We start from the raw sequence: 13,679 nt of genomic DNA on the forward strand, positions 1-13,679 counted from the left end.
AGGTGGTGGAAGCTCCATCCTGAGAGGTTTCTAAGGTCAGGCTGGACGAAGCCCTGGCTGGGATGAGTCCCCTGGGGATTGGTCCTGCTTTGAGCTGGGGGTGGGACTAGACCCTCCCGAGCTCCCTCCCCACCCTGAGAGTCTGTGACTCCTCCGCCTCCCCCCGCCCAACCCAGCCCGAGGGGCGGGGCGCGCCGGCTCAGGGCGGTTGCCATAGCAGTGCGCACAGGCGGACAACACACGGCCCCTCGGCCGGGGGAGGAAGTAGTTCCGGCTGGGGGGAAAGTAGTTCCTTGGTGACAGTGCGCGACCTGACCGAAGGGGCTGAACCAAGCGGCATAGAGCCAATCACAGAGAACATTGCGAGGCGCGGCAGAATCTCGCGCAGGCTCCTCGCCTCCCTGTAAGCGGAAGTGGCTCAACATCTCCCTCCGCGCGGCAAGCGGGCGGCCTGGGCTGTGGGGCGGCCGCAGCGAGGAGCGGAGGGAGCCGGGCCTGGCCGGCCGGGAGACCCTTCCCCTTCCCCTGCGCCGGCGGCGGGATGTTCAAGAACACGTTCCAGAGCGGCTTCCTCTCCGTGCTGTACAGCATCGGCAGCAAGCCCCTGCAGATCTGGGACAAGAAGGTACCGGTACCGGGGGGGGGCTGAGCCCCTGCAGATCTGGGACAAGAAGGTACCGGTACCGGGCCCGGGGGGGGGGCTGGGCCCCTGCAGATCTGGGACAAGAAGGTACCGGTACCGGGCCCGGGGGGGGGCTGGGCCCCTGCAGATCTGGGACAAGAAGGTACCGGTACCGGGGGGGGGCTGGGCCCCTGCAGATCTGGGACAAGAAGGTACCGGTACCGGGCCCGGGGGGGGGCTGGGCCCCTGCAGATCTGGGACAAGAAGGTACCGGTACCGGGCCCGGGGGGGGGCTGGGCCCCTGCAGATCTGGGACAAGAAGGTACCGGTACCGGGCCCGGGGGGGGGCTGGGCCCCTGCAGATCTGGGACAAGAAGGTACCGGTACCGGGCCCGGGGGGGGGGCTGGGCCCCTGCAGATCTGGGACAAGAAGGTACCGGTACCGGGCCCGGGGGGGGGCTGGGCCCCTGCAGATCTGGGACAAGAAGGTACCGGTACCGGGCCCGGGGGGGGGCTGGGCCCCTGCAGATCTGGGACAAGAAGGTACCGGTACCGGGCCCGGGGGGGGGGCTGGGCCCCTGCAGATCTGGGACAAGAAGGTACCGGTACCGGGCCCGGGGGGGGGCTGGGCCCCTGCAGATCTGGGACAAGAAGGTACCGGTACCGGGCCCGGGGGGGGGCTGGGCCCCTGCAGATCTGGGACAAGAAGGTACCGGTACCGGGCCCGGGGGGGGGCTGGGCCCCTGCAGATCTGGGACAAGAAGGTACCGGTACCGGGCCCGGGGGGGGGGCTGGGCCCCTGCAGATCTGGGACAAGAAGGTACCGGTACCGGGCCCGGGGGGGGGCTGGGCCCCTGCAGATCTGGGACAAGAAGGTACCGGTACCGGGCCCGGGGGGGGGCTGGGCCCCTGCAGATCTGGGACAAGAAGGTACCGGTACCGGGCCCGGGGGGGGGGCTGGGCCCCTGCAGATCTGGGACAAGAAGGTACCGGTACCGGGCCCGGGGGGGGGCTGGGCCCCTGCAGATCTGGGACAAGAAGGTACCGGTACCGGGCCCGGGGGGGGGCTGGGCCCCTGCAGATCTGGGACAAGAAGGTACCGGTACCGGGCCCGGGGGGGGGCTGGGCCCCTGCAGATCTGGGACAAGAAGGTACCGGTACCGGGCCCGGGGGGGGGGCTGGGCCCCTGCAGATCTGGGACAAGAAGGTACCGGTACCGGGCCCGGGGGGGGGCTGGGCCCCTGCAGATCTGGGACAAGAAGGTACCGGTACCGGGCCCGGGGGGGGGCTGGGCCCCTGCAGATCTGGGACAAGAAGGTACCGGTACCGGGCCCGGGGGGGGGGCTGGGCCCCTGCAGATCTGGGACAAGAAGGTACCGGTACCGGGCCCGGGGGGGGGCTGGGCCCCTGCAGATCTGGGACAAGAAGGTACCGGTACCGGGCCCGGGGGGGGGCTGGGCCCCTGCAGATCTGGGACAAGAAGGTACCGGTACCGGGCCCGGGGGGGGGCTGGGCCCCTGCAGATCTGGGACAAGAAGGTACCGGTACCGGGCCCGGGGGGGGGGCTGGGCCCCTGCAGATCTGGGACAAGAAGGTACCGGTACCGGGCCCGGGGGGGGGCTGGGCCCCTGCAGATCTGGGACAAGAAGGTACCGGTACCGGGCCCGGGGGGGGGGCTGGGCCCCTGCAGATCTGGGACAAGAAGGCACCGGGCCTGGGCGGGGGCGGGGCTGGGCCCTTGCAGATCTGGGACAAGAAGGTGTCTGCGGGCTGGCCCCGAGGGCAGGGAGGCTCCTCCAATGCCTGGCACCACTTCCCGAGGGTGGTGGCAGCAAGAAACCGCTAGTGGCTCCGATTTCTAGGTTGAGGTCCCTGGGACATGTGTGTGTGTTGGGGGGGGACACGGACTCCCCCCCCTGGGGCTTAGGGGCCTCGGTGCCATGTCTGTGCCCGGTCAGATCCGAAGAGGTCGGTAATCTGCTGTCCCTATGGCAACAAGCTGCCTGGCAACCTGCATCCCAGGCCTGGGCATCGCTAGTTACTTGGCAGGTTTATGGGGGGGCCTATTCTGCTCCAGGACAGTTCCTGGAGGAGTGAGCCAATTCCTGACGAGCTGCCCTCCAAATGGAATATGTCCTCATGTATGGGGCAGGTGGCCCAGGACAGGCCAGGGCTGTCTTCTATTGGGGGAAAGCACATTCACAAACTGATCTTACTTTGGGTCTCAGTACGGAAACTTGGGAGCTCCTGTTGTCTTGTAGGTCGTGTGTGTTACTTGTCCTTTGACATAGTTACTGGAGCTGGCTGTGAAGCATTCAAATACCATTGTTTAAAAGACTATATTTGATTGAAAGAGAGAGAATTGTAACCTTCTACTTTGCAGAGCCACTTCTGCAAAACCTAGCCAACTTCTGTCTCATCCATGTAGCTACTTCATACCTCATCCTTTACAGGTGTTATGGAGGCTGCTGACTAAATAGTAAGCAACGCATCTGATTTTCAGTTTTAATCTGTAACAGCCCACCCCCCCCCAACTCCTTCCCCAAAAAGAAATCAGGGGTTTACGTTGCATAACCCTAGAAATGGTTACTTGTATCTAAAGGCTTATCTGCACAGAGTAGTAATGCAGACTGTGACAGTTTGATTTCTAAAGCTCACTACTGTGTTGAACATTAATTGGTGCATGATGACCCTGCTGGTGCCACTAAAGGTTCCCTAGTGCACTTTAAAATAATGCTGTTTGAAACAGTATTACGTTAAAGTGCACTAGAGGACATTACAAAGAGATTACTCATCACATTACTGTAGTATATGCTATTGTATATAACTATTACTCATTACCGTATATCAGAGAGAGCTCAGGAACCCTGCCACACACACAGTTTTTGGGCATCTATGTATGACTGAAGAATTCCTAAATACAAATTCTGAAAAATAGAAGCCCTAATGATAAGCAGCAGCATACAGTGTTCTGAAATATAAGAAACAGTCCTCAGAACGTCTACCAGCTTTGATCCTCAATACAGGGATCTTGTCCTTGTCCCAAGAGTGATTGTGTGTTAAGAAGGCAATATCTCTTAGAAATGTCAAGTTTAGTATCTGCAGTTTTCTCTTTGACTCATACTGCACTTTGAGTTCCTTGAGAAGAAAAATTTCCCTCCGCACACTATAAAATATGAAGTAGTCAGTGTGAAATCTAGTTATTTGTATCTCATTTTCTAAAATAAAGTACCAGTTTCTACATCTGCCCCAAAATCTCCTTGCCAAATATTGTAGTCTGAAAATAGCATGTTTCTATTATTAAAAGTTGATTTTTTTCCAGTTCCCACAAACATGGGGTGCTAGTCAGAGTGAAATAATTGAAGTGACTGTAAGCAATATGCTGTCAAACGGTCAGAGTAAACAACCTGGGGAAAAAATAGGTAATTATTTTTTGCTCTGTCAGTTACAGTCATCTTGCGTGTTACTTGGAACAGTAGGATGTCAGCCAAAGATATTTTGTTTTGTTTATGTTCCTTTTAAAAATGGCCTGCAAAGGGCATTTAAAATGGTGTTTTTTCCCCCTTTAGGACATATAAGGAAGTATTGAAAGTGTCTTTTAATTTTTCTACATAGAAATGGCAAGAATGTCAACTTTAGCCTTTCCTGGTTTTGCTGCAATGCTTTTTAGGCCTCTGGGATGTCTGTCAGCTCTTGCAGGTGTTGAACCTTTAACGGAGACATCCCTTCCCCCAAAGTACTCATTAGTCACTGATGTTCTGCAAAAATCAACCCTAAAATAAGTTAGAAACAGTCTGACTAAATCTCTTTTCTCCTCCCAATTGCTTCAGTGTTCAGTCTTTTGTGACATCATAATTTCACTAGCTGTCCATTCACAAGACCTAAAATTCTAGTGTAACTTCGCAGGCGGGAAAACATCTGTTATTTATAAAACCATTTCAGGCCTTCTCTGTACGTCATAGAGCAGCACAAAGAAAAGGCAGGTGGGGTGGGGGCAAGAGTGCAACTTTTTTCCTTTTTGAAGGTGCTCTTTAAAGTGGAGGTGTGTTTTGTTACAGATGTCCCATGTGCTGCTTCAGGGATGTGGGCTAAATATAGTAAATAAAACAAGGCCTATTTGTGGTCTGAAAGAGAGCCCAGTAGTGCTTTCAGAGTATACTACAATGGAATGTGTTGCAAACGCCTGTGAGGGCAAAGAAATAATGTTTTTTTTTTTAAATGCTATTCAGCTAACATCCATGCTGTAGGAAATGCTAGCTTTATAAGGCCTCAGTCATGCAACTTCTTGCATGTGAGAAGGCTGCTGTGCCTGCCTAGAGCATCATTGGAGTTAACAGCAGCAGCCTGTTCACAAGCAGTTGGTTGCAGGATCAGGGCTGAAATAAACAGAACAGATCTAGAGGAAGGCTGAGCCAGTGGATGCAGTGCTGGTCTAAGAAAAATACTCGTGCCCATAGGGATGTTGCTAACCAGGAGGTTTATAAGCCTCTCTTTTTTCTTTTGTAATGGTCTCATTACAATGTAAGGGCTCCCAAGTCTTGCATCTTGGCAGGGGGTTAGACTGGATGACCCTTGCGGTCCCTTATAACCTATGGGTTCTATGATTCGAAGACCTTTGTCTACACCATCAGGTAAGTCAACATAAGTTACACTACTCCAGCTATGTGAATAACGTAGCTGGAGTCGACGTAGCTTAGATCAACTGACTGCAGTATCTACACCATGCTGTGTCGACGGGAGATGCTCTCCAGTAGACGTACCTTACTCTTCTCGTACTGGAGTCGACTAGAGAGTGCTGTGCGGTCAATTTTTTGGGTCTTCACTAGACCCGCTAACTCGACCACCTCCCAGTGTAGACGTGGCCTAAGTGAGTGACAGTGCTGGTTAGAGAGACAGTCTGGTTGGAAATTGTGAAAATGCTCTTACCTTGCCTGCTGACCCGTTGTTCTTCCGAGTGCTGGGCCACTCGGGAACTTGTCTGTCATGGTGAAGTCTGCTGAACTCTGGTCCAGCTTGTTCTGATGTGCGGGNCGGGGGGAGAGGATCAGTGTCTATTGGAACTAGACTGAAGTCAGGACATTGCTCTCATCTGTGGCACCCTACACAGCTGAACCTCAGTTTCCATCTTACAGCTACTCCTAAAATGCTCTTTTAATAATCTATTTTTAAAAGTAAATGGGTTTGTCACTTTCACCTGCACTCTTATTCTGCTTCTAGTTAGGGGTCTTCAGAGATGTTTAGCATTTCCTGAAGATCTGGGTTCACTTGTAATATGTCAAGAGCTAGTAGTCTTGTTAGGTGTTGCGTGCGTTAAGGAAACGGGCACTGGCAACATAAAGTAAGCTGCACTGGTGTTAGCCCTGCTAAGGTTGTTTACATCACAGACCTATACTGGTGTAACTATACTATTTTCTTAATGTAGCTGGAAGGGGAGGGCAAAGACTCTCTAAACATCTTGGAAGCATTCGCTTTACAGAGACTAACGTGGACACTGGAAACCTTTCCTTGATTATGCTGTGTGAACAGTGTGGCTTCCAGCTCCTCTTATGAGTTAGTTTTCATTCCTTCCCTTTCTCTCCCCCCCCACCCCCCAGTGGGCTGCAGTTAGTCTCTCAGCAGGTGGTTTGGCACTGAGGCAGCTCTTTCACTCATCTGCTCTGTACTTAGCATCAAGCTCACAGACTTCGCTTCTGGAGTCCAAAGTGGATGATGCTGCTGAAGATTGAAGTGGACATCCTTGGCTCCCTGAGATAGGGGAAGCGCTAGCTCAGTGGTTCTCAATCTTCTGTACTGGTGAGTCTTTTCACATAGCAAGCCTCTGAGTGTGACCCCCCCCTCCTCTGTACATTAAAAACACTTTTTTATATATCTAACACCATTATAACTGCTGGAGGCAAAGCGGGGTTTGGGGTGGAGGCTGACAGCTCGCGACCCCTCATGTAATAACCTTGTGACCTCCTGAGGGGTTCCGACCCCCAGTTTGAGAACCCGTGAGCTAGCTGCTAACCAGCACCATCCTGCCAGAACAGCCACCAGAGCCCCCTAAATACAGAATGTGTTTTCTAGCTCTTTTAGACTTTTTTTTGTGCAAAGCGGATCAGTCTTCAGATCACTTACCCAGGGAGTGCATCCCCTGCCATTTCAGAGTCATCCGGGCCTTTCTGGGAGACCTGTTTTGCAAGGCACTGTCACTATCTCCATTTTAACACTTATTTAATCAAAACCTCTCTTCATTCCTGAGCCCTTGGCTCTCGGATCTCAGGGGAACTCATTGCAAGCTGTTCTGCTGCAGTGGATGGAAACCGTTAAAGGAACTTATCAAATCGATTGATTCTCTGGATGCTTTCTCCAAGTACGCAACTACTGAGACTTTCCTTAAACTGAAAGATAAAGATTCAAAGTTAGAGCAATTTCAAATGCTGTTCTCTAGCAATGCAGTGTATGCCAGTGTTTAGTATTCACCTGACTACCAAATAACTCTTGGAATCTGACCACAGAATAGAAATAGCTGTTACTTGCATGGTTTCCCTGACCAGTGTGGAAGGACCTGTTTTCTGGGAACCTGTAGCAGGGTGCTGGCCCAAGAGGCACTGAACCAGCCCCTACTAGCTCAGAACCTGCTAGCGCAGCTCCCATACAGGGGAACTGTTTGGAGCTGGCAGGGTGTGGCTCATTAAAGGAGCCTAAGAGTAATCACCTATGAGCCTGCTGGGGGGAGAGTCTATAAAGCTGGCAGGAAGGAAGTGGAAAAAGGGGGTAGGAATGGGAGGAGCAAGGAACCGCTGCTGCTAGCCAGCAACAGGAGCTAGCTGTCCCCCAGGTGGCTACCTAACTCCTATTGAATTGTACAGAGTTGTGAATAGATGGTGGTGGGAACGAACACAGGGAAATAAAAGGACACTGGGTTTTGAGGTCTCTGCTGATTTGTACTGCGAGCGACAAGGCACTCGTCTACAGAGCCACATTAGAAAACGCTGCCATAGCCCATGTATGGGTGGAATATTGCACAGTCAGACTAGCTTGGTTCTCGAGGGGGAGGAGAATCTCTGCTTCAGTGGTCAGGGGAAAGGTGCTAGCAACAGCAGAGTATAAACACAGCTGTTGCTAGCATGGTTCCAGCCACAGATAATGACCTAACCATGTCTGCACTGATGCTGGACAGCAATAAAATACTTGTTGGCGCCTCTAGAGGTCGCCCTCAGCCTATTTAATTCACTATTCACCACTTGGACTGAACCTGAATTCTTCTAGCAAGGGCTGAGTTAATCTTAAATTTCTCCAATCTTCTAGTTACACTGTTCTAAGGTGTTACTAGTAACAATAGTAGGTAAAAAATGTGTCATACGAAACTGATGTTTTTAAGAAGTTGATTGTAGTCCAGCTATTTTTGAGTGTGTGAATAAGCTTTTATTGTCTTGAGTGCAGGCAGGTTAATAATTAGTAAATTAGTGTAACTCAGAATAGGATGTTGATATGGATGATGGTATCCACAACTGCATAAAATAGGACTTGATAGAAGTTTTTTTCTCTCTCCTTCCAAAAAAGTCGTCTTTGGGTTGTGACAGTGTATAGAAAATGTTAGCTCAAAATTAGTTTTTCTGGAAGTGTAATTTCTGAGCATTGAAAGTGACGACAAAAATCCCTTCACTTTAAGTGCACTGGTTGTTGCAGAGCATCTGCTGTAATCTATAGTTATAAACATTCTCTTTCCATGACATCGAGAGATCCCTCGCTGAACAATGCTGCTGTAACCTATGAAATCAGTGTTAACTGTTATCAGAATGTCAGCCTCTGGGGGAGTGATTTGCAAGGGGTGGGGTGTTAAGTAATGGTATCCAGAGCCTTTCAGCTTTCTTCTCTTCTGAGAGTCATAAGAACGGCCATACTGGGTCAGACCAAAGGTCCATCAAGCCCAGTATCCTGTCCTCTGACAGTGGCCAATGGCAGGTGCCCCCCAAAGGGAATGAACAGACAGGTTATCATCAAGTGAGCCATGTCCTGTCACCCAGTCCCAGCTTCTGGCAAACAGGGGCTAGGGACACCATTCCTGCCCATCCTGGCTAATAGCCATTAGTCAAATTAGCTCTGGTTGTTAAGCTAGTTCTGATGACTCATTGGAGGCCTTTGTGAAACAAGTTGGTTGTCCCCACACTTACCCCAGTTTCTAGGGGAGGACTGGAGCTCGATGTCTGAGTGCCAATAGAGTTCTTTGGAGAAGGGTGTGTGTGTGTGTTATGCTGCTCTCTCTGTCTACCCCACGCTGGTTTTGATAGGGTAGGAGATGAGTTGATTAGCTAGCAAACTGTTGTTCATCTCTAAACATTGTCATCCTATATTCTTTGTCATTCTTAATGTATGCTGCCCTTGGATGCATACCATAACTATGCCCTCCACCCTGCTTTGCTGTCTCATCCATGCTTTTCTCTGTTGTCCTGCCTACCTTATATCTTTCCTCTTGTCTCTCCATCCTGCTCCTAGGAATGTCATATGAGAAGAAACGCATTCCCTCTGTGATCCTTCAATGTGTCTCTTGTGTTCGGAGAGAAAAACTGGGTTTCGTGGACCATGACTAGTCAATTCACGTTACACTAAATTGACCTGGTGGCAGAAGGAAAAGAACATTCTCTTACTAGTCAAATATTGATTAACTAATGAACGATCATCCATAGTGGAAGTCTCACTGAACCTTCCCTATCTCCACTTTTCATCACTAAGAAATCTTGGGCTACCAATGGTACAGTCCTGGGATTACCAATGGTTAAGCTCCTTCGTTTTCAGTTTAAAGTGATTTTTACCAAAAAAATCCCAGGTTTAACAAAAAGTATATATTTTTTTCCTCTGATTTTCACCCTATTGTCCTTCAAATATATAAAAAATAACTTATTTTATTAGGAAAATAAAATACATTACATAAGATGTGTCTTATAATAATATATCAGTCTGTGTATATGCAAAGCCATCTGTTGAAGTAAGGCCCTGTATTAGTCTAGAAGATACACACAATAAATAAACAGGCATGCAGGCAAGCTCTGAAGTGCGTGCACATCTGAATGTCCTGATGAATCTCATGCCCGCCACATACACATTTCAGCTACATGCAAGACTATAGGAGAATGGGTCTTAGAAAAGACTCCTTAAAAAGGTTGCTGCGAGCCCCTGCTACGCAGGACTTTGGGAAGTTACACTGAAGGACTTCACATAAGATAGTGAGTGTTTATAAATATTTTTAAATATTGGGTCCAATTATTAAATGTTAATATAGTTCTAAGTCTACAACAGTAAACTGTTTATTCAAACAAAAAGTTTTATTTGGGGTTTGAAGGGATTTTGTTTTCCTAAACTCAGAAGTGGCAACATTGTGTTTTGAGTTCTGTTTTAGTTCTGCAGCAAACTGCATTGAATTCTGTTAAAGCATTCATCTACTGGATACTTTTTCCCCCTGTTCTTTCTCCACCAAACTAAACCCTGATATTTACCAAGAACAATTTTTAATCGTTTTTTTGCACTGATTTTTTTCAGCTGTTTTTGTTGTGGTGGTAATAAACACTGATAAATTCCCAGGAAAAATTAAATAAAATCAAAACCGAAAACAAAGGGGCCTACCAATGATGAAAGCTGTAATGTAGCCTGCGAGCAGGTATTCTTAGCGCTGTTCTCTAAGCCGGCTAACCATGGTTCTTTCCCAGCGCTCGGTCAGCATGTTGCATCCTTGTTTCCAGGATTTAATTTCGATAGAGCCTATTGCTGCTGCTAAAATAGAGAATTCCACATTAGTCTTCTAATGGATAATTCCAGTTGCAGCTGACAAAAACATCAAATCATCTGAACATAGCCATGTTAGTTTCTTTTAGACAGACCTATAAATGGAGATGTATTTGATGCAGAAGAGGCATAGGACTGGAGAACAAGAATACGCTACTGTCCCTTGAGGAGTGTCTCTCTGGCATCTTAACGTCTTCTTTATCTGTGATGGCTCGGAATAGGATTAAAAACGTGGTCTGTCAGTCCATGCTAGCATTCCGACCATTCCCAGCATCCATTTCAGGTGATCTGAATAGAGACATCCTTAAAGACCAGAGAGAGGTGGGCTCCTGTTTGCCATTCTTATTTCTCTTTTAGCAAACACACACATTATTATCCACTATAGGTCCATCTAGAGCAACTGACTAAGCAATTTGCAGATGAATTGCTGGTTTTGTAAATCATTTTATTACCTATGACTGGAATCTTCCCATTAGATGTTTAATGTGGTTCTGTATTTTAGCAGCAGAGTGGTGGTATCGTGGATTCACAGGGTTGCAGTGTGCTGACTCTGCACGAGGAAGTGGGTGATTTAATTAGCAGAAGTGCCGTTAAATGCAGATCTTGTGTTTTTTAATGTGGAATGAGCTTTTTCGTTAAAAAATGAACTCCTCAAATCCTGAGATTCAGCATAAGTTGGCTGTTGAGAAGAGTAAGTGTGAGTTACTGTGCCAGTTCCTATTCTGGCCTCCTGCACTGTTCAGGGACCTGGCTGTGAGTAACTTTACTGGATCATTCGAGAGCTCATATCACCTCTAAGTCATGGGGTTTTTTTTCCCTCTAGCCTTACTCCATTATTAGTGTGACTTAAAACAAGCTTTCTTTGTCCGTTGCTGCTGTTTGCCTGAGCGCACCAGGCGGCAGTATCCAGCCCTACCAATGGGCAGTAACACACAGGAGGTAAAAGTCCTGTCAGTGGAGAGGGTGTTCTGGGTGTGGATGCACTGGCCTCCAGGGGTCATGGATTAATGAAGGAAGAAATAGACCTGGGTTTCCTGTAGCTTTTGCTACAACCTTGCATTCCTTTCCCTGGTTTGGTTTAACTTAGTACTTGTCTGGCTTGAGCATTCTTTGAGCCTTCATATACTAGACTTAAATGCATCAGAGTGACTCAGCATGCATTTTGTTGTGTATTGATGTGCTTTGTCAAGGTACTGTTTCTGGCCTCTGACGTCAGCATCTGGAGATGACGTTGGACCTTGCAGACTCTCAGTAAAGGCGTTTGCTGGCAGCGTGTCCTGTAGTAGTGATTGCAATTATAGTTGCATGGGATGACGGAAGGAGGCCATCTGATTTCTGCATGTGACTGCCGAGAGGCGTTCTTGTGAGATGTCTTTCTAGAGTGATCTTCTGGGCTGGGAGATCTCGCCTGCTTTTCAGGAATGGCAGTTGTCTTTCATCTCTCCCGTGGCTAACAAACTGTTCCACTTTCTCTTGTTCTAGGTGCGGAATGGCCATATCAAAAGAATCACTGATAACGATATCCAGTCACTGGTGCTGGAGATTGAAGGAACAAACGTCAGGTAGAGTAAGAGGCCATTTTTTCCCCTAACATGCTATGGGCCGTTAGCTCCTCAAACAGAATGAACGATCATGGTGCCACTTCAGTCATCTCGTCTTTCCCAAAGACTATTAATCTCCTCCAAAGCTTATTGATGAGATTCTTCTCTATCAAGTGGCCCCTTCTGTAGCACTGTTATGGCATGGCCCATTCTAGCTCTGTTTTTATTCCCAGACATTTTGGTTTTTGCTGGAGTTTTTAAAATGCTTATAGAGCTCTGGATGCAAACCGAGCTCTCTGACTGTCATTGATGTCTTCCCTCTCTCAGCAAGTCCTAGTAATATCCAGCTGTTCTCTTATTTGCCTTCTATAACTTGTGTTTCTTATTAGAGACAATCTGGGGCATTGTAGCCCATGGGTTATCTAGTGCCAGGGGAGAGCTGAATTGTAGCAAAAGCAATGCACTGTCTCTTGCATCTGGTTGTCCTAAGACCCACTCCTTCCCTCAGTGAAAGACTTGCAGCAGGAAGCTGAAATATAAGAGGCTTTTGTTTACAAGACACATGAATTTTAGAGCTTGTCAGATCTTTGGCCCAAAGTTGTGGGGCTGTTTGGCTCTAACTCTTCCTTAAACATGTGCAGTGCTTGGGAGTTGCTTCTCTTTTGTTGTGGGGGCACTACCTGCTTAGATCAAGGGCTGAGAGGGTCTAGTGCTGTGGGCTTGAAGTGTGAACAGGAAACTCTCATGATAACCGTAGAGTGTCCTATTAACCTGGTGGAGAAGGAAGAGTGTATTTGAACTGAATGGTGGTTTTGTCCTAGCCCTCCCCACCCACTGGAGTGGAACAGTCCACTCTTTCACTGAGGCCCCCACTGGTCCGATCTGCCTGGCTAGGTGTGTTCGGGTAATCTGATTGGCTGAGCACTCCTTAGTGCCCCATATGAGCAAAGGGTAGCGAACTGGTGCACCGTGTGAAATTGCAAGGGGTCAGGAGAGCATAGCGCATCCATGCAAGATAGTAACCAGAAGAGTGTCTCTAAGTGGCCTGCAATTTTTACCTCTGCTAGTGACTAGGAGACAGACAAAGGGGGTGGGAGCTTCAGACCATCCAAGTTATATGGAATCAATTAAACCCTGTGGTTTGTGTACTCCTTAAACCTGGAAGGCGTAATCTAATATAAGGGCTTCCTGGCTAACTCTTCTTGCACATGGATCTGTCTCAGAATGTGCTCTGTTGATACATCTGCTGTGTACCAGGCAGACTGACATAAGGAGCTAGAAATATTGTGTGTCTCTCTCTCCTTCCCAGTACCACGTACATCACCTGCCCTGCTGACCCAAAGAAGACACTGGGCATCAAACTGCCCTTCCTGGTGATGATCATTAAGAACCTAAAGAAATACTTTACCTTTGAAGTGCAGGTGAGTGGGGTAACATGCAGAGCTGCCTCAGTAGGGGTTAGAGAGGGGAATATCCCCCAGTCCCCAATAACTGCTGGGTATAAAGAGGGTGGGAGCTGGCTGTCTAGAGACTCATGACTCCAACACTGTAATATCTGAGCACTTTGCAGAAACTAATGAATCTGTTTTTAGCACTTCTGTGAGATAGAGAAATATTATCCCTGTGTGACATTGGCCCTAGGTAGTTGTCATGGTATAATTCCCCACTCTGAACCTTAGCGTCCAAAAGATGGGGTACCAGCATGAATTCCTCTAAGCTCAATTACCAACTTAGTACTTGTAGCGCTGCCACCA

At 48.7% G+C, this 13,679-nt stretch overlaps 1 protein-coding gene across 4 annotated transcripts in view; it reads left to right on the top strand.

Moving 5' to 3' along the window:
- The first annotated feature begins 426 nt into the window (after positions 1-426).
- The window catches only part of CFAP20 (cilia and flagella associated protein 20), an 18,398-nt gene continuing 5,145 nt past the window's right edge, over positions 427-13,679 (top strand). For 2 of the 4 annotated variants that reach the window (XM_032785031.2, XM_032785024.2), the window contains exons 1-3: positions 427-625; positions 11,867-11,946; positions 13,235-13,346. In XM_032785031.2, coding sequence (XP_032640922.1) covers positions 542-625; positions 11,867-11,946; positions 13,235-13,346 — 276 coding nt within the window. In that variant the 5' untranslated portion in view covers positions 427-541. Of the gene's footprint in view, positions 626-2,308; positions 2,328-2,351; positions 2,382-11,866; positions 11,947-13,234; positions 13,347-13,679 lie in introns of those variants that run through there. The other 2 variants (XM_075073635.1, XM_032785040.2) reach the window with 2 other exon arrangements.

This window comes from Chelonoidis abingdonii, chromosome 19, assembly GCF_003597395.2.
Source record: "Chelonoidis abingdonii isolate Lonesome George chromosome 19, CheloAbing_2.0, whole genome shotgun sequence".
Taxonomy (NCBI): Eukaryota; Metazoa; Chordata; order Testudines; family Testudinidae; genus Chelonoidis; species Chelonoidis abingdonii.